The sequence below is a fragment of the Capricornis sumatraensis genome, chromosome 20 (assembly GCF_032405125.1).
Source record: "Capricornis sumatraensis isolate serow.1 chromosome 20, serow.2, whole genome shotgun sequence".
NCBI classification, from domain to species: Eukaryota; Metazoa; Chordata; class Mammalia; order Artiodactyla; family Bovidae; genus Capricornis; species Capricornis sumatraensis.
This window is the reverse complement of record NC_091088.1, coordinates 22427959-22448738: the sequence shown is the minus strand read 5'-3', so window position 1 is coordinate 22448738 and position 20780 is coordinate 22427959. Positions and strand designations below refer to the sequence as shown.

The window sequence follows — 20780 nt, the reverse complement described above, 5'->3', positions numbered from 1 at the left end:
AGAACATTTCCAGAGAGCTGCATGGAGCTCCAGAAGGCTGGAGCTGAGAACTGGAGAGAGGGGCTTCTCAGAGGGATTCTCGGGAGGCAATGAGGGCACCCATCATTCCTTGTAGATTCAGAACAAATTTTTTAAAAATATATTTTTTTGATATGGGCCATCATTTTAAATATCTTTATTGAATTTGTTACAATATGTTTTGGTTTTCTGGCCACGAGGCATATGGGATCTTAGTTCCCTGATCAGGGATCAAACCAGCACCCCTGCAATGAAAGTCAAAATCTTAACCACTGGATCATCAGGAAAGTCCGACAAATTGTGTTTTGATTTAGGAGGGTGAGGCCAAGGCATTTCCCCACATCTTAGATAAAGCAACTGGCTTGATGAGCCAGAAGGCAGGAGAGGGAAATTTTACCCCAAGGCCTGGCAGTCCTTACCACCTAATCTGTGGTGGTGGCACCAGCTAGCTGGTCTCTAAGTTTCTGACTCCACATTCCCAGATTCTAGAAATACCTAGTGGCCAGGCCTTCTCAAAGTTGTATTCTATATTTTAATTTTGAGAAATGTTCAAGTTTTTTTCATTAGAAAATACATTTCATATTTTAAACATTTTCTTTTTGCTCACCCTTTTATGGCTTTATTGATCTTAAATTTGGCATGTAGTTTTAAATAATCACAAGTAAAGGAAAAATCTCTGAAAAAATTGGCTCAACTATAAAATCAACAAATATGAAAACAAAACTAGAACCAGATTATTTTGCTACTTCAGGAGGCAACCAGAGATCCTGACCCTGTGTCCCCACCATATACTTCTAATCCCTAGTAGCATGGGCTCTCACAAAGACCCCTTTCATGCCACAGCTGAGCTGAGTCCTGCCGCCCTAGCCCCTCACTCCCTAAAAGTGCTCAGGGTCCTAAGGGGGTGATTGCCTTAGTCTTTTATTTGTGATTGTGAATATTCTTTTTGCTCTGGCTCATGTATTTAACAAAAGATTCTGGAGATAAAATTAAAGACAGTTTAGAAGCAGAAGAAGAAAGCAAGGATCTCACAGTCTGCCCCGCTGATGTTTGCTGCTCTCTACCTCCTACCTTGAGCTTCCCTGGTGACTCAGAGGGTAAAGAATCTGCATGCAATGAGAGAGACCTGGGTTCAGTCCCTGGGTCAAGAGGATCCCCTGGAGAAGGAACTGGCAACCCACTCCAGTATTCTTGCCTGGAGAATTTCATGGACAGAGGAGCCTGGCAGACCATGGGGTTGCAAAGAGTCAGATATAACCGAGCGACTACTTGATGATGAGGACCTCCTACCTTAGGCAGCAACCAAACTATACTTATCAGCAGGATCCAGACATTTGCCATGAGAGCTGCTGTAAGAGCCACTTCATGACTCAAATAATAATATTAATGTGTTGATTGCTCAGTCATGTCTGACTCTTTGTGACTGCATGGACCCTAGCCCACTAGGGTTTTCTATTCATGGGATTTTCCAGGCAAAAATCCTGGAGTGGGTTGCCATTCCCTTCTCCAGGGGATCTTCCTGACCCAGGGATCGAACCTGCATATACCCTTTACAATTTTATTTATTTACTTATCTCTGTGCAGGTTTCCTTCAGCTGCAGTGGCCAGGGGCTGCTCTTTGCTGCGGTGTGCAAGCTTCTCATTGCAGTGGCTTTGCCTGTTGCAAGGCACTGGCTCTAGAGTGCAGGCTTAGTAGTAGCGGTGTATGGGCTTACTTGCTCTGAGGCGTGTGGCATCTCTCCAGACCCAGGATTGAACCGGTGTCCCCTACATTGACAGGCAGATTCTTAACCACTAGACCACCAAGGAGGTCCCAATATACCCTTTTAAATTGTATATTTTAATATATTTGCAGAGTTGTACTATCCTCATCACAACTCTGAAGCGTCATTATCATCCCCATTTTACAAATGAGGACCCTGAGACTCAGAGAGTTTATATGTAACTTGCTTACAGTCCCAGAGCAATAGGTGGAAGACGGGCAGCCCTGGAGTCCAGGCAAATTGACTCTGGAGCCTCTGCCTTTAAGCAGTGCTCTGCGTTGCCTTCCCTGGATATCCTTCAGGCTGCATCCCGTGCGTCTTTCAGAGCTTGAGGATACCTGCTGTTTTCATCAAGCCCCCACCACGGCGTGCAGACAGCCCTGTGATCTGGGTTGCTTTTGTCTCACAGGTGTCCCACTGCCCTATGAGCTTCTTTGACACAACCCCAACTGGCCGGCTCCTGAACTGCTTTGCAGGGGACATGGATGAGCTGGATCAGTTCTTGCCCATCGTGGCTGAACAGTCTATGCTCCTGTCTTTGTTGGTGATCATCATCCTCTTGGTAATCAGTTTCCTATCTCCCTATATCCTGCTGATGGGAGTCATCATCCTCTCTGCTTGCCTCATTTATTTTAGGTGAGTGGGTTCTTTTTGCTTGTGAATGAGGTTTGAGTCTAGGACCGACCTAGAAATGGAGGGTGTCAGAGGTGGATGGCCCAGGTCGCTCACTTCCGTTCTCAATGCAGGATGTTCAAGAGGGCCATCAGAGTGTTCAAGAGACTGAAGAACTACAGCTGCTCCCCTTTGTTTTCACACATCCTCACCACCCTGCAGGGCCTGAGCTCCATCCATGTCTATGGAAAAACTGAAGAATTCATCAATGAGTGAGTCCTTCTGCTCTCGGAGGGTGATGGGGAATGTGGCAATGGTGGGGAACAGGAAGGAAACAGAGCACCTGGGATAGCACCATCTTCAGAAGAATCAGGGGCTTCCCTGGTGGCTCAGAGGTTAAAGCATCTGCCTCCAATGCGGGAGACCCGGGTTTGAGCCCTGGGTCGGGAAGATCCCCTGGAGAAGGAAATGGCAACCCACTCCAGTATTCTTGCCTGGAGAATCCCATGGACGGAGAAGCCTAGTAGGTTACAGTTCACGGGATCGCAAAGAGTCGGACACGACTGAGTGACTTCACCTCACCTTCAGAAGAATCAGAGAGATCACTGTTTTATTCCACTTATTTCACTGCACCTCCAGAACCCCATCTGGAAGATGGTACTTATAAGAATGAAAAATGTAAGTGATCTGAAAAATGTCTGTCAGTTTTAAAGACCTGTGCGGTTATATACATATATTACTACAATGAATGGTAAGATATATTGCCTTGTTAGTACTGATTGCATTTGTTTTCACTTGCAAACAGATATCTAAATATAATAAAATAATAACAATAGCTTTCTAAACAGCAGAGTTTTCTTCACTATTCACACCCATAGATTTGCCTTCTAAATGTTTGTTGAAACAATCAAATCCTATGATTGTTGCTGAGGTTTAGTTGTGTAACATAAACTTATCTACTTGAAAGCATCAGTCAAACATGGTCTGCACTGAACTACAAGAAGTTTGCAGTCTAAAGGAAGACAGGGGACACAGGTGTATATTTTTGTAATACGACAAGTGTTGAATACAATGCAATAGGGATAAACGCAGGTAGAATGACTTAGGGTTTCAGAGGAGAAAGTGATAACCTGCAGCTTGGGATCAAGGAAGGCTTTGGGGAGGAGGCAGCATCTGAGGTGGCCTTGAAGCCAGGAAAGATTTGGGCATGGGTGATGGTGTGTGCTCGGTTAACTGAAATATTGGATGAACCATGGTACCAGCTCTCCCAGTGGCACTAGAGAGACCCAAGGACTGTGCAGAGACTAGGACTAAGGGATCATTCAGTCAACACTGATAACCTCCCAGGTGCTCAGCACCCACTGGGGACACAGCTGTGAGCAAGGTGGATGGATACAAAGAAGGGATTGCTTTCCTTCATTCACTCACAAATCTGGGCCTTTATTCATTCTTGTTGGCCCAGTAGAGTAACTTACCCATGCTGAATCGGCTATCGAGGCCAGGGGAAGAGAACTGCTAATAGGCCTAAATCGGTCTGAGCTCACTCCTAGATCTGGGCTCAGGCGAACTCCATGGCTGAGAAAGGAGTAGGGAGGAATCCTCTCCAGTTTTCTTTGCTGGTTCTTTGGTGAGACTGGGGAGCTGGATGCTGGAGAAAGCAACCAGTGTTAGGAAACCCTGGGTTAGACGAACACATGTGACTTTCACGTTGTCCTTTCTTTGTCAGGTTTAAGAAGCTGACAGACGTGCAGAATAACTACCTGCTGATGTTCATGTCTTCCATGCGATGGGTGGCCTTGAGGCTGGAGCTCATGACCAACCTGGTGACCTTGGTTGTAGCCCTGTTTTTGGTTTTCGGCCTTTCCTCTGCCCCCTATTCCTATAAAGCCATGGCTCTCAGCCTTGTCCTGCAGGTGAGGGATGGACCATCAGACAGCAGGGGGGCAGGGAGGAGGCTGGTGGGGGTCTGTGGCCTGTGGGCAGACGCAGGGGTCTGTGGGGCTTTGATTACACCTTGGGTTTTGGCCATTTGTGACCTTATGAACAGGATGCTTGGCTTTCTGAATCTGCAGCTTTGTTCTGTTTCCTTGTCACTTCTGAACTGGGAAGCCTACATTGAAAGGTATTTAACAGACTCATAGAATATTGGGATTGAAGAGGAGCCCAGAGACAGCAGAGTCCAACCTTCCTATTGTGTAAATGGGGCAACAGAGAGGGGAAGGAGTTGTCTGAATGCACAGAGCTTTAGAAGCAGAGCCAGGGCAAGACCCTTGGCCTCTTGGTTTCCTGTGGTGTCGTTTTTACTTACATCCCTGAGTCAGTTGTCACTTTTCTGAGGTACCTGGGGAGGCTATTTAAAATGTCGGTTTCCCAGTTCTCCTCTGGGGCAGGCCTGTGAGGCTTCAAAGTGCATAGACTTGAACCCGAGTGCTCGGCCCAGCCTGATAGGCTGATTCAGCTGGGCTCATGGAGCTGATGGGAGGGCCACACTCCAGAGCACAGGGGCGCGATTCAGAGTCAGGTTCTGGTTGGGCGGAGTCTTGGAATCTGATTTTTAAAATGGGTTCTTGAGGGGACCCTGGTGTAGAAGCTTTGCATGTCTCACGGCCTGAATTCTTCCATGCCCAGGATCAGGGCCAAGGCTTATGTCCACAAAGTCCTGGGGAAGGGCTCTCCCCGGAGGGCTGTGAGGCTAGTTAGGAAACTCAGGAAACTGTGGCCGCACAGTTCCATTGGCACCCTCTCCCACAGGGGCAGTCGTTAACCATCCTCTCTCATTCTTTCTCTCTAACTGGACTTGGGTCTTGTGTGCCCCCTGCTGAGGCATCCTTTTGGGTGCAGAGGGGCTCCTTCCTGCTCCTTGTTGAACCCTGTGACAGACACACATGTGTGCTGTGCCCACACGGCCAGGCCTGTGTGCAGACTCTTCTGAGGGTGCACAGGCCATACAGGTGGCTGTGTGGTGCTCATGCCCACAGACAGCCGCCCCAGGCCTTAAGTAGGCAGTTGGGGAGCTTGCACTGAGCCCATGCCCTGCTGGACACTTGCTGTGCTTCTTCCATTGAACTGTCACCACGTTCCATGAGATACGGCCAAGTGGTTAAGAACATGTGGTTTGGAAGCTGCAGGTTCTCAACAGGCTCTTGTCCATTATCACCTATGTGACTTTGGGGAAATCTGTTACCCTCCTTATTCCTTTTATGAAAGGGAGATAATAAAAGTTCTGGAATCATAGACTTGTGAGGAATATATGTAAACTCAAGGGTTCATACATGTTAAAAACCTTGGCCCAGAATAAATGCCGGATAAATGTTCCCTATTATGGTTCCCAGCTTACAGATAAGAAGCTACAGTTTCCAGAGTTAATTTGCCTGTGTTCCCACAGCTGCTGAGAGACAGGTTTGTCCGTGGTGGGACACACTCTTCTCTCTCTTTCTTGTTTTTTCTGACACACAAGTACATAAACACACACCTGCACACACATGAGCACATGTGCACGTGGCCCACCACAGAATTACCCTGAGCCTTCCAGATCTCTGGGGAGAGGCCCCACACTGGAGTCCTGGGGGACACACGTCACTAAGGACAGAGATGCCCCCTGCCTGCTGAACCCTGTGCCTAGGTTATCTGGTGCTGAAGCAAAGAGTGGGTGGAGGCTTAGCTCTCCCAAGTGCACCATCTATACAGGTCTTTGCTCAAGGTTGACCATTTGTCCCACCACAGGACACCAAGGAGAAGCTCTGCCAGGGAACTTGAGGATTTAAGAATGGCCCCACGTTCATCTTTTCTTCTCAACGTCTGGTGTTCTGTTTGAATGTCTATTTTCTATCCTGGGTAACAACTTCTCGGCCCCCCTGCCTTGCCCATCCCTGAGCCCCTTCCCACCCACTTTCTTCAGTTTAGCTGCTCAGTCATGTCTGACTCTTTGAGACCCCATGGACTGTAGCCTGCCAGGATCCTCAATCCATGGAGATTCTCCAGGCAAGAATACTGGAGTGGGTTGCCATGCCTTCCTCCAGGGGATCTTCCCAACTCAGGGATCAAACCCAAGTGTCCATCATTGTAGGAGGATTCTTCACCATCTGAGCCACAAGGGAAGCCCAAGAATAATGGAATGGGTAGCCTCTCCTTTCTCCAGGGGAACTTCCTGACCTAGGATTTGAACTGGGGTCTCCTGCATTGCAGGTGGATTCTTTACCAGCTGAGCTTCCAGGGAAGCCCCCACTCCAGAGTGATCTTTAATTCTGGTTTTCCTCACGTCATCACCTTGGTTAGATCCTCTAGAGACTCCTTGTCTCTTTATGCACTAGACCTAAGCCATCGACCTGCATTCCAGGCCCTTAAATCTGGCCCTAGACCCCACATACACTCTCTCCTCTGGTCAGACTTTGACTTCTGCATGTACTCTGGAGGAAATTCAGGCTCTGGGAGGCAGGTATCACACACAATGTTGCTTTGTAGCCTTAAGAGATTTCTTGGTAAATATTAGAGATACTTTTGGTTACAAGCCAAAACAAGTCATATAACCAATTCAAAACAGCCTTAGCAATCTGGGAACTTATCTGATGTGACCAGAAGGCTGAGGTAGGGCTGTCGTCTGTTGGCTAATTTACTGGCTTATCATGAACCCATGATCTTTGATTTTTCTGCTCTGGCATCCACAGTCTGACTTTATCCTCAGGATTGTCTACTCAGGTTCACAGAATGGCTGCTGCAGTCCCAGACAACTCATCCTCATCCAGAAACTGCTAAAGCCTGGAGAGGAGATAACTTTTTCCATGTGCCGCCTTGTAAGAACAAGGAGTTGTTTCCTAGAATACTCACATCTGAGTTTTCCTTGTGCTTTGTTGGCCAGAATTGTGTCATGGCTCACTGCTAAACCAGTCATTGGCAAGAGGATAGGGGTTGATATGATTGGTTTGAAGTAACCAAGCCTTCCTGGAATTCCAGGCTGCCAGACACCTGAACATAATAGAAGGTGTGTCAGCAAGGAAGATGGGACCGGCTGTTGACAGGCAATCAGCTGTGGCTGGTGTCCTCTCCCAGCTCAGTGACATTTCATGACGGTGGCCCCTTCTCTGACTTCTACAGGTTTTCCCTCCCTGGCCTCCCTAGCCCATACATACCCTTTGCTTTATCCACAGTCACTTGGCCTGAGGAGCCCTGAATGGGTGAGGCCATTTTACTACTGTCAAGACTGTCCCTCTACTAGGAAAACCTGTCTCCGTCCATGTTTAGCTGGCTAAATCCCACCTCTCCTTAAAAACGTGCCTCCAGTGTCAACCCTCCAGGAAGCCTACCCAGTGGCCCTCATCTGGTGACTGTCCTGTGGCCATGATGGAGCTGAGTGCTTCCTCCATCATGCTGCCTTCTCTATTAACCTGTCTTTCTCCCCATTCTACTGGGTGCTCCTTGAGGGCAGGGCCTGGGTCTGCTGCACTTTAAGTGTGGAGCCTGGCCCAGCACCTCCATCAGAGTTTGTTGACTGACTGTATAAGGGAGTTGTTGCCTGCCACCTTCTGCATGGCCTGAGGGGTGCAGAGCATCAAAACTGGGGCCCCCATCCCAGCTCTGCCGCTGGCTTCTGGGTGATTCTGTGTGTATCACTTCCTCTCTCTGGGCCTCTGTATCCTCGCCTGTGGTGCCTCCAATTCCTAAGAATCCCTGAGGCTCCTCTTGGTTCTGGGTTTCCCTGAAGGCAGAGCCTGAGACAAGGACTCGGATGCTCTCTAGAAAGGACCCAGGAGCAGGAGCATGCGACAGGGGAGGAGGAATTGCGCTGCAAGGGTGTGTCATCGAGAGTCACTGCCCCATCACCAACTAACAGGATTGTCCCTGAAGGCCAAGAGATATGAGAGTTTATCTAGTGGCTCCTTTCTCCACTAGGAGAGGGTTGCTCCCATGTTTCTGGGCTGCACTTGGGCTGAGTGGGCTTCTGTAGTATGGGCAAAGGTTTCGAAAGCAGAGGGCACCTGAGGTGAAACAGGCTTGGTGGGATTCTCTCCTACAGCTGCCCACCACAGCTGCAGCCACGCTCAGAAGTAGCTCAGCGGGGCTCCAGAGATACCTGCTCCTTCCCTGTAAGGGAAGTTGTCTTGGTTTGAGGAGCTACTTAGGAGGAATGGCAATTTCCCACCTTTGGAAGTGATGAGAACCTGAGGTCACCCCTACAGCCTGCTACTCAGATGCTTCTCCTTTGTTCCAGCTGGCGTCCAACTTCCAGGCCAGTGCCCGGATTAGTTCAGAGACAGAGGGGTGCTTGACAGCTGCGGAGAGGATTCTGCAGTACATGAAGGTGGGACACAGGTCTGGGCTTTGTGCAGGGAGATGTGGAAGTCTCACATCCAGCCTCTGCAAGCCCCAGCACCTCAGGGGCCCTGAGATTTTCCCAGGAGGCGACTGGCTTCTGGTCCTTCCCCTTCAACTCCCCCAGAAGGGTGTATATCATCTCTCAGAAGCTCTCCCACACTCATCAGCTCTTTTTGACCACATCCCTCATGGCGCTCTTGGATATAGATGGAATGGTCTGCCCTTTTTAGAAGAGAGAGGTTTGCTCAAATATAATAATGATTAAACAATAAGAATTGTTATTAATATTGCTTTTATTTTTGTCATAGTACTTAAGAATCCAGATTGTGGAAACAGATCACCTGGGTTCAGGTCTAAGCTTTGCTCCTTGAGTCAGCTGTGTAGCCTTGTGACTTATTCAGCCTCTCAGCTCCCCATCAATGAAATGAGACAGATCACAGCATCTGTGTCATTGGGTTATTACAAAGATTAGATCACATCCTATGTAAATCACTTAATGTAGTGCCTGGCCCATAGTAAAGGCTCAGTATAATGATATCTAGATTGTTTCATGGAATCACAAAACAACTTAATATGGTTAGCTGAATTATTATCCCAATATCCAGAGGAGGAATCTTTCCCCTCAATCCAGCCACCTTGCTCAATGCAGAGTTGTGGGCTTAGAGTCAGGCACCCCTGGGTTTGAGTCCCCATCAGTTGTGTGATCTTAACATGTCATCCGACCTGTGTGAGCCTCTATTTCCTTGCCTATGAAATCATTTAAAATTGCCTACCTCCTAGGATAGGAATAGAGAGAAATTGTCTGCCCAAGGGGTCTGAGCTCTAAAACACAACTCACAGGAGTGAGGTAACCCTGCTGTCCTGGTTATCATTATTCTGGATTCTGTGTCTTTAGAGCCTCACACAGTAAATTAGAGTTTTCTATGTTAATAACATGGGAACTACCCATATGGTTTCTCACTCTTTGGGGATAAAATCATGTGCATTTCAGGTGATTGGGGGTGGGATGTTCCTCTGATCACATGGTGATGGCTCAACCCAGGTTCAAGGGCAGGCTGGGGTGGTTCACACACCCAACAGCTAGAGGCCAGTGGGTCAGCAGGGGATGGGCAGTGATGGATAATCATTGACTTATTTTTCTCTCTTTGAAAACGAGATGTGTGTCCCTGAGGCTCCTTTACACATAGAAGGCGCGAACTGTCCTCATGGATGGCCACAGCATGGGGAAATCACGTTCCAGGATTACCAGATGAAATACAGAGACAACACACCCATCGTCCTCCATGGCCTCAGCCTGACGATTCACAGCCAGGAAGTGGTGGGCATCGTGGGAAGGACGGGCTCTGGTGAGCTCAGGGTCCAGGGCATGCCCTGTCTTCAACATTGGATTTGGGTGTCAGACTTGTCTTCAGACGTGTGGTGACTCAGTGACCCTACAAATAGTTACTGGGGACTCATTTTGTGCTGGAAGAACAAAACCCGTAGTCACTGCTGTCATGGGATTCCAGTGGAGGTGACAGATGTTGACAGGTCATCAAATAAGGAATGAGGAAGATAACTGCCTTGGTGGTGAAGGCCCTGGGGAAGGACAGGGGTGATGTTAACAGAGCCACGGAGTTGTTGGGCCCTTGAACTACAGTAGCCTGTACTCTGAGGCCAATGTTTGAGATGGAAGGGTGAACAGGGTGCAGGAACGAGTGCTTCCTGCAGGGGGCGTGCAGAGCTCTGCAAGGATGAAGACCAGCTTGCGTCGGCTTCCCTGGTGGCTCAGATGGTAAAGAATCTGCCTGCAATGCAGGAGACCCAGGTTTGATCCCTGGATCTGGAAGATCCCCTGGAGAAGGAAATGGCAGCCCACTCCAGTGTTCTTGCCCTAAGAATCTCATGGACAGAGGATCTTGGTGGGCTACACAGTCCATGGGATCACAAAGAGTCGGACAGGATTGAATGACTAACACTTTCCTTCTCCCCTCCCCCTCTCAGTCAGTTCAGTTCAGTCGCTCAGTCGTGTCCGACTCTTTGTGACCCCCATGAATCGCAGCATGCCAGGCCTCCCTGTCCATCACCAACTCCTGGAGTTCACTCAGACCCACGTCCATCGAGTCCGTGGTGCCGTCCAGCTATCTCATCCTCTGTCGTCCCCTTCTCCTCCTGCCCCCAATCCCTCCCAACATCAGAGTCTTTTCCAATGAGTCAACTCGTTGCATGAGGTTGCCAAAGTACTGGAGTTTCAGCTTTAGCATCATTCCTTCCGAAGAACACCCAGGGCTGATCTCCTTTAGAATGGACTGGTTGGATCTCCTTGCAGTCCAAGAGACTCTCAAGAGTCTTCTCCAACACCGCAGTTCAAAAGCATCAGTTCTTCGGTGCTCAGCTTTCTTCACAGACCAACTCTCACATCCATACATGACCACTGGAAAAACCATAGCCTTGACTAGACGGACTTTTGTTGGCAAAGTAATGTCTCTGCTTTTCAATATGCTTTCTAGGTTGGTCATAACTTTCCTTCCAAGGAGTACCTCTTTTTCCACCTGCTTCTCCCCACTTCCTTTCTCCTGGCTGACCTCTTCCTTCTCTTCCTCTCATCACTTTTGGGACATCTGACCCAAGGGTATTCACCCTCTTCCACTTTTTGCCTTGTTCAGACCCCAGCCTTGCGCTCCAGGGGCTGCCTCCTCCAGGCAGCCCCCCAGGATGACTGGAGCCTCCCAAGTCTGTCTCCTTAGGCCCCTGCAGGCCTTGTACTACTGCACAGTGAAGGGCTCCCAGCTGTATTCTTTCATGTGCTTTCCCCTTTCCGTTTCTCCCCTGCAGGTGGGCTGAGAGGGCTGGGTCTGATGTAGAGCTGCTCTCAAGTAGAGATGGTCCAGTTGACTGAATTCATCCAGTAGGTATTTAGTGAGCACTTACTATATGCCAGGCCTGGAAACACAAAGGTGAACAAGACACATGGCTGCCCCTCACACTGACCTTACCTTTTAGAGCAGAGGTTGAAAACTCAAATGTACGTGATGGGCCTGGGGTGTGAGAAAACGAGGGTGGGGAGGGCAGCACATTGGACTTGAATACTGTTCTCTCTCAAGGAAGCGGCTACGCTTGGCTCTAGCTGCCTGTTGCCTGAGGGGATATAGGCCCAGTGTTGCCCGTTTTACTGACTCTCAAGAGAATCATGCAATTTGAGCTTTTGTATACTGGGTCTTTGGATTTTTTTTTTTAATGCTGGCAAAGAATTAAAAAAGCAGCAATAACATCGTGTGTGTGAAACAAAACTTATGTGTGGGCTGGATTTACCCAGGGGCTCCATTCACACCCTCTGATTGAGGCAGTAAGAGCTGTTCATGGTTTCGAGCACCCCTTGGGGTGGAGACTGGAGACTCCAAGCCTCTTCTGCCCACTCTGGCTCATGATGACAAGGAGTGGGTCATGGGGAGGGGAGTCTGGGGTGGACACCAGGTCTGACCCGTGCTGCCCCTCCTGCAGACTCAGGAGATAGAGCCCCACTTACTCTTGCCCTGCAGGGAAGTCCTCCTTGGGGGTGGCTCTTTTCCGCCTGGTGGAACCAGCCGGTGGCTGCATCCTCATCGACGGCGTGGACATCTGTAGCCTTGGCCTGGAGGACCTGCGGTCCAAGTTCTCGATTATCCCTCAAGATCCAGTCCTGCTGTCGGGGACCATCAGGTGAGTGCTGGGCTGAGGCAGCCTGTGCAGAGGACAGTCTCCCAGCAGGAGTCGCTGGGTGGATCCCTAGGGCTGGGCTGCCTCTCGTCACCTATGGCCAGAGTCCCAATTTCTGGGCCTCTGTTCTCTCCTTGGTGCGAGAAGAGATGTCCCTGATGAATGAATGAGGCCTGGATACACACAAGAACATTTCAACCAAAAGGTCTAAACAAAAGGCCTAATTTTAATTTTTAAAAACCCTGATGGGATTGGTCAGATTTCAGACCACTATCAGTGTTTGCTCTGTGGTTGACCACATCTTTCCATGTCTGGATGTGCTTTATTCTGTTCTGTCTCCCACTGGATAAGGCCAACAGCAGTGTTTAAGCTCGATGTTTGCAATCCAGGCAGTCCCATCAGTGAGGCAGATGGAACTGGGTCTCTGGCCTCCTCTCCACACTTTCTTCTGAAGGCAACTTGGGGATTAAGCATCGTCCAGGTTAGTGCTGGTGCTTGATAGTGCTCCTTAGCTGTGTGGGAGTCCAACGCATGGAGTCTGAGGAAGGATGAGGCATGAAAATGAAGCTGGATGCCTCACATACAGGGATATCTAAGGGCATTTATCTTCTTAGAGGCAAGATGATAGACTAACCACAGAGCTTCAGTCATCCATTTATTTATTTACCCATCACTCGTTCATTCCTTCATCCTTTCATCCACTTAACCTGCCTTTTCTGAGCCTCTGCCAGGTCCAGACATTGTGCTAGGGAATGGGGACACTTGGATGAATGATCAGTGCCCTTATTCCCCTCAGAAGTTCACATTCAAGGGTGAGGGGAGTTGTAGACATGTAAGACCTGTCAAGTTATAATATTAATACAAGGATGTAATTTGCTAGATCAGAGATATAAACCAAGTGCTGAGGGAACCTAGAAGTAGGACAAATAACTCTGCCTGGGGGAATTCAGAAAGCCTTCCAGAGAAGCGGGGGAGGCCTTTGAATAGGGTCTTGAAGGTTAAGCAGAAGACTGCATGGCAGAAAAAGGGAGGAAACTCTTTCCAAGGAGAGTGCATACTGTGTGCACAGAGAATTTTGTACCGATTGTGTTGTTTTAGAGGAATGAGATAAAATTTAGTGATAGATTTCTGTGTTAAGGTAGAAGCTGGCCAAAATCTATCGTGCCTTGATATAGGAGTAGTAGAAATATGAATTAATGTTTATTGAGCATTTAAATGTGCCAGCCCTATGCTTTAATATTCTGTATCATTGCAGTGTCAGAGCAACTCTGGGGGGTGGGCACTATTACTTTCTACAAACTGAACTTAGGAAAGTGACTTATTGAAGGAGACACACGCATAGATGGTAAAGATGAGATACAACTCCAGGTAGTTCAACACCCTAACGAGTGATAGTACCACCCCTCCCCCCACCACTGCTTGCAGCAGAAAGTGTGGACCGGCGTACAGGAGACCTGGGTTCCCTACCTTTTGAGGTTTTGTCTAACTCTGAGTACCTTGATTCCAGCCTGTCTCTCTGACTTGTGGTATGAGTTTGAACAAGCCACTTAACACTGATAAGTCATAATTTTCTCATCAATAAGAGATCCCTCTCATGAGGAAGAAGATGCAAATGAACCCATCTGTGAAAATGCTTTGGAAACTATCAAATATCATGCAAGTAGGGCATTCTACCTTCTGCTTCTTCAATCTAGCCATACACACAAAATGTATTTGTTGAACTGGGGGGAAAAAAACCCCAGCGGTTAAGACAGGTTTCAATTGGGACGGAGTGGCTGCATAACAAGGATGTGTTTATAATGTTTCCTATGCCAAATGCCAGGGCAAACCTTAATGGGTATAAAGTCCAATTAGATCCAAATATGATGTTAGTTGCCTGGATGATCAGTTAGGATTCCTTCTCTGCAAGAGACAGAAAAAAACAACCTTACCACAATGAGATACCACCTTATACCTACTAGACTAGCAATAATAAGAAAAGAAAAAGGAACATAACAAGTGTTGGTAAGAATGTTGAGAAATTGGAACCCTCATGAACTATTGGTGGGAACGTAAAATAGCACAGCCACGGTGGAAAACAATGTGGCAGTTCCTCAAAGAGGTAAATATAGAATTATCGTATGATCCACCGAATCTGGTTCTACAGATTTGAAAGAATTAAATTTCAAGAATCAAATCTACAGATCTGAAAGAATTACCACAGAATTGAAAGCAGGGCTTAACAGATATTTGTATACCAGTGCTTATGACCTTATTCACAATAGCCAAAAGGTAGAAACACCCAAATGTCCATCGAGAGATGAATGGATAAACAGAATGTGACCTATACAAACTGTGGTATATCATTCAATCAGAAACAAAAGAAAAATTGATATATGATGCAACATGGCTGGACCTTGAAAGCATTATGCTAAGTGAAGTAAGCCAGAGGCAGGATGCTTCAGTCGTGTCCGACTCTTTGTGGCCCTTTGGACTGTAGCCCGCCAGGCTCCTCTGTCCATGGGCTTCTCCAGGCAAGAACACTGGAGTGGGGTGCCGTGCCCTCCTCCAAGGGATCTTTCCCAACCCAGGGATCGAACTGAGTCTATGACGTCTACTTGTATTGGCAGGCGGGTTCTTCACCACCAATGCCACCTGGGAAGCTCCAAATATTGTATATTTCCACATAAATGAGATAGCAGGAATAGGCAGATTTGTAGAAACAGAAAGAATTTTGAAAAGAGGTTACCAGGGGCTAAGGGAGGAAGGGGAGGGAGAATGTTTAATCGGCAGAGTTTTTATCGGTGTTGATGAGTTTTAGTGGATTGTTACCTGACATTGTAAATGTATTGAACACCACTAAATTGTACAATTACAGTTAAAATGGTAAATATTATGTTATGTATATGCTAACACATACAGGGACGCACACACACACACCCCAGATGGCTTAAGCTAAAAGAACCTCTTGGATCACAAAACAGGAAGGCCAAGGTTGATTCAAAGGACCAATAGCCCCTTCAGTCTGCCTTGGCTTTATCCTTGGGCTCCACTGTGGGCCGTGGGGGCTCCATGTCTCCTCTTCCCAAGGCAAGATGGTTGTAGCCTCATTTGTTCAGTTGGTGAGAAAGTACAAGCCCCTTTTCTGGTGATTGTTGTCTAGGTCCTGAGATATACTCTGATTGGTTACCTTCCCCACCCCTCAGCCAATCGCTGCGGCCGGGGGTTACCGCCCTCTGGTTTGCTTGCCCCCCCGAGTCTGCTCCACCCTGAGCTGGTGGTAGAGCCCCACCTGGACCACACAGGCTTGATGGCTAGGAAGGAGGTGGCCCCCAAACAAGACTTGGGAGCTGCTGCCTGCAGAAGGAAGGGGTACTGGGAAGACACAAGGAAGACCATTTGTGGGAGTTTGATGAGTTTCTCTGGATCCAATAATCCAGCTCTAACCATCCTGACTACCCTGGTGGCTCAGATGGCAAGAAGTCTGCCTGCAATGCGATACACCTGGGTTCAATCCCTGGGTCCGAAAGATCCCCCAAAGATGGAAATGGCAACCTACTCCAGTATTCTAGACTGGAAAATGCCATGGACAGAGGAGCCTGGTGGGCTTACAGGCCATGGGGTCCCAAAGAGTTGGACACAACTGAGCAAGTTTCACTTACTCAGGCATCCTCGATCACGTGCTCTGCGGGGTGCAGACGACTTGATGGGCAAGTGTGCTTCTTGAACACTTCTCTGTCTCTCCCGAGGCAGATTCAACCTGGACCCCTTTGACCGCTGCACAGACGAGCGGATCTGGGATGCCTTGGAGAGGACGTTCCTGAACAAGACGGTGAGTAAGTGCAAGGCTGAATTCTCAGTCCTGCTGGTCCTCAGGGCTCCTCTGGTGTGGTATGCCAGAGGCTGCGTGGATTAAATCATCTCACGGGAATGAGATGGTTTGAGATCCCTAGATAAAGGCTGATGACGCCAGTAGTAAGCCAGGCATGTACCAGCTCAGGGCAAGGGCGGTACAGCTTTGTCTTTCTGGTGCTTACAGTCAGGAGAGACTCAGATGGGACCAGTGCAGTGTAGGTATTGATAAGAGCTGCAGACACTGCAGTGGGTGCCCAGCCAGGGCCTCTGTAGAGACACACATTTAACAGACCAAATGCTGAGGGGGCAGCTGGGCACAGATCTTTGAGAGAACATTCCAGGTATAAAAGCTAGCAGGTGCAAAGACCTTCTGAGGGGAACTGGATGGGCAGAGCTGGGGACGAGAAAGGTCAGTGTCTGAAGTGTGGAGACGGGGGCGGGGAGGGAGTGTCAGGACAGGACAGGACAGGAGAGGTATGAGGGGGTCAGTTTTTGAACTCACCCCATTGTGGCTCACGGGCGTCTTCCTCGATATCACAGATCTCAAAGTTGCCACAAGGCCTGCAAGCAGAAGTTGTGGAAAATGGCTCAAACTTCTCCGTGGGGGAGCGGCAGCTGCTCTGCATTGCCCGGGCCCTCCTCCGCAGCTCCAAGGTGAGAGCTGGGGGCACGTGAGGGGTCTGGGGGATGCCCAGCTTGGGAAACACACTGCTGTTTCTCCCTCAGGCACCTGGGACCCTGGGCTCCACACTGGGTTCTGTCCACAAATCTACAAAGGGCTTGATGGTCACTTTCTGCCATTCTGGGCAACCCTGCCTGTGGAAGGGGGGCCTCTCTGTCCACGTGCTCTGCACCCTGGCACCCCAGCCTAGACTTGAAACGTCCCTGCCACAACCAACCCCAACATACTCCTCCTGCACAAAGCCACAAGGCTAGAGATACATTCACTCAAAGTCGCCTACTGTGTTTTCCTTTTAAAACTTGGGTGCAGGACATTCCCTCATCTTTGTTAGATTTGAGAATCAGATGACCCCTGTTCAGGAGCAAAATAACATTTTTTTAAAAAGTTTCATACAACAGTGTTTCTTCAGTTCAGTTCGGTTCAGTTCAATTCAGTCGCTCAGTCGTGTCCGACTCTTTGGGACCCCATGGACTGCAGCACGCCAGGCCTCCCTGTCCATCCCCAACTCCTGGAGTTTACTCAAGCTCATCTCCATTGAGTCAGTGATGCCATCCAACCATCTCATCCTCTGTCGTCCCCTTCTCCTCCCACCTTCAAGGTTTCCCAGCATCAGGGTCTTTTCCAATGAGTCAGCTCTTCGCATCAGGTGGCCAAAGTGTTGGAGTTTCAGCTTTAGCATCATTCCTTCCAATGAACACCCAGGACTGATCTCCTTTAGAATGGACTGGTTGGATCTCCTTGCAGTCCAAGGGACTCTTAAAAGTCTTCTCCAAGGCCACAGTTCAAAAGCATCAATTCTTCAGCGCTCACCCTTCTTTATAGTGCAACTCTCACATCCATACATGACCACTGGGAAAACCATAGTCTTGACTAGACGGACCTTTGTTGGTTTAAAATTTTCCAAATATTTCAGGTACTACAGGGGCTACTTAGGAGCCAACTTTCCCTCACAAGTGAGGCGCTGTACACACATACATACACATACTTCCACACTCACACATGTATACATACTTGCACACACATGCACGTGCAATACACAACATGGTCAGTCAATGAGCAGTGCAAAAACTGTTGGTGTGACAGTCAGAGCTGAGAAGAAGAGCAGACAGAGCTCGATGGGGCCTGGAGCAGGGAGATTTCAGAGGAGGAAGGACTTTCCCCTCTTGCTCAGAGAGGGGGCGGTGACAGGCCTGGCAATGTGTGGGTAACATTTTCTTAGCCCCTCAGTTCCGTATTTCAGTTACTGAGCCGCTTGGTGTGAAGGCTGCTTTCTCCAGATTGTTTTCCAAGTTTGTGTCATCACTTTATGATTTTTGTCATATCTGTGTACCACCTAGCCTGTGATTTACTTGTGATGCCTTGTCTTGTGAAGGAGCAAAAATCACACTTTCTATGCCGATTAAATTCTTCCAATGCCTATTTTTTTTAACTTTTTTATTTTGTGTTGGGGTATAGCCGATTAACAACGTTATGATAGTTTCAGGCCAATAGCAAAGGGATTCAGCCATACATATACATGTATCCATTCTCCCCCAAACTCCCCTCCCATCCAGGCTCATAACACTGAGCAGAGTTCCCTTTGCTCCACAATAGGATCTTGTCGTTTATCTATTGTAAATATAGCTGTGTGTGCATGTCCATCCCCAACCCTCTAACTCTCCCTTCTCCCCTTTCTTCCTCCCCCGAAACCGAAAGTTTGTTCTCTAAGTCTGCTAGTCTCTTTCTGTTTTGTAAGTTCATTTATATCATTTCTTTTTAGATTCTACTTATAAGGGATGTCATATTTCTCTTTCTCTGTCTTACTTCACTCGGTATGACAATCTCTAGGGCCATCCATGTTACTGCAAAGGGCATCTGATGCATATTGTTAATGAAAGAAATATAAACATGTTAAAGTAAAAAGTGCATTTATCCACATACTCGCTGCACCATCTCTTCTGCCACCCAGGATGTGTGCTTGGCTGTCCTGAGAGGAACATTGCTCTAAGTTAATTCAGACAAATAGGAAGGCAGTTCATAAAACAGGAAGTTGCTACTGGCACATTTTCACTTTTAAGAACTTAATTTTCTGGTCACTAAAGAAGGCGTCCCTGGTAGTTCAGATTGTAAAGAATCTGCCTGCAATGCAGGAGACCTGGGTTCTATCCCTGGGTTGGGAAGACCCCCTGGAGAAGGAAATGGTAACCCACTCCAGGATTCTTGCCTGGAGAATTTCATGGACAGAGGAGCCTAGCGGGCTACAGTCCATGGGGTTGCAAAGAGTCAGACACGACTAAGCTACTAACAGACACAAAGTATAGTTAGCTCTTGGTTGAGACTTAACATTCTCATCATAATGTGATGGATAACTTAAAGCTCTAAGTGGGTTTTGAACCAAGTCCAAAGATCTGATTTTCCAGCTGAGGTACTAGGCGGACTAGTGGTCACCCCAGGACTAGACCCAGGGTTGAGTCTGAGGAGGCTGCCTTCAGCCCTGCTTCTTATCTACCAGATCATCCTTATCGATGAGGCCACGGCCTCCCTTGACTTGGAGACAGACACCCTCATCCAGCACACAATCCGTGAAAGTTTCCGGGGCTGCACAGTGCTGATCATCGCACACCGCGTCACCACCGTCCTCAGCTGCGACCGCATCCTGGTCATGGGCAACGGCAAGGTGAGGGGACACCCCCAGGCTGCGGGGAGGGTGGCGCCCAGGCCTTCAGATCCCTCAGGACCAAGCTCAGCTGCACCCTGCTTCTCTCCCCTTCTCTCTCTGCCTCCCAGGTGGTGGAGTTTGACAAGCCTGAGGTCCTGCAGAAGAAGCCGGGGTCCACGTTCGCAGCCCTGCTGGCAACAGCCAGTAGTTCGATGAGCTGAGGAGGAGGGACTGCGTGGAGGCGGGTGTGGCTGAGCCGGCCACGGTGCAATCGTCAGAGCCGGCGGAGGAGACTGCAGCCTGCAGCCCTCTCTGCAGAGATGGCTGCTTCTCTGCAAAGCAGGGCTGGAGCGTGCTCGAAGTGCTGGTGATGGGCGGGAAAAGGACACTTAGGGAGCACAGCCTGGAGTAGGGCACTTGCTGGCTCCCCTGGAGACCACGGAAGAATTTCATAATAATGGTAAAGTTTATTACAATATTCTGATTGGTGTTAAAAGTGTTGCAAGTGGTATACTGATTTTGCAAAAAAGAAAAAAAAAGTTGCACTCTCAGTTCTGCTTTCTCTGTTAGCTGGTACTCATTCAGCTACAGGGAACAGAAACGTTCTTAAGCTTTCTGGTGAAAGGGACGTTATTAGCTCATGTGATGGAAAGTTCCAGAAAAAACTCTGGGTTGAGTGCCAGTATCAAAAGGATGTCTGCCATGCGGGCTCTGCCTTTCTTCACTCAGCCTCACTTTCATTTGTTTGACTTCACTCTCTGGCCTTCTCTCCTCATGGTACAGCATGGCTGCCAGCAGCCCGAGGCTCACATTCCACCAGCTCCTTACTCCCAGTCCTCTTTCTCCAGGGATTCCAGCAAAACTCCAGGGCTAAATCTCACTGGGCCAACTTGAGTTGCTCATCCCTGAACTAGTTACGTGTTAGGCTGCTGGAATGCAGTGAGGGGCCAGGCCCAAATTGTATGCCTGTACCCGGGCCTGGGGATGGGATCAGCTACCCTGAATCACGTAAACGAAGGATAGAGAGGGTTGTTTCCCCCAAATAAAATTGGAGTGTTATTACTACATTAGGAAAGAGTGAACAGCCCCCAAATAGTAGCTGTCTACCATGTGCTTGCTTACTAATTGGAGCATAGATGGGTGAAATAAAGAGTTAACTTATTATTAATACATATGTCAACTGGACATAAGATCATCTGTGGCCCCCCACCCCTAATGTTTATAGATACGTATAAATAGAAAAGGTAAT

The 20780-nt window shown here is 48.4% G+C and overlaps 1 protein-coding gene across 1 annotated transcript in view; it reads left to right on the top strand.

Moving 5' to 3' along the window:
• ABCC11 (ATP binding cassette subfamily C member 11) overlaps window positions 1–19752 on the top strand; it is an 80209-nt gene extending 60457 nt beyond the window's left edge. The window contains exons 20-29 of the mRNA XM_068993016.1: window positions 2191–2417; window positions 2528–2665; window positions 4120–4306; window positions 8599–8688; window positions 9859–10048; window positions 12221–12380; window positions 16110–16188; window positions 16752–16865; window positions 19385–19549; window positions 19660–19752. Coding sequence (XP_068849117.1) covers window positions 2191–2417; window positions 2528–2665; window positions 4120–4306; window positions 8599–8688; window positions 9859–10048; window positions 12221–12380; window positions 16110–16188; window positions 16752–16865; window positions 19385–19549; window positions 19660–19752 — 1443 coding nt within the window. The remainder of the gene's footprint in view (window positions 1–2190; window positions 2418–2527; window positions 2666–4119; window positions 4307–8598; window positions 8689–9858; window positions 10049–12220; window positions 12381–16109; window positions 16189–16751; window positions 16866–19384; window positions 19550–19659) is intronic.
• The last annotated feature ends 1028 nt before the right edge of the window (window positions 19753–20780 follow it).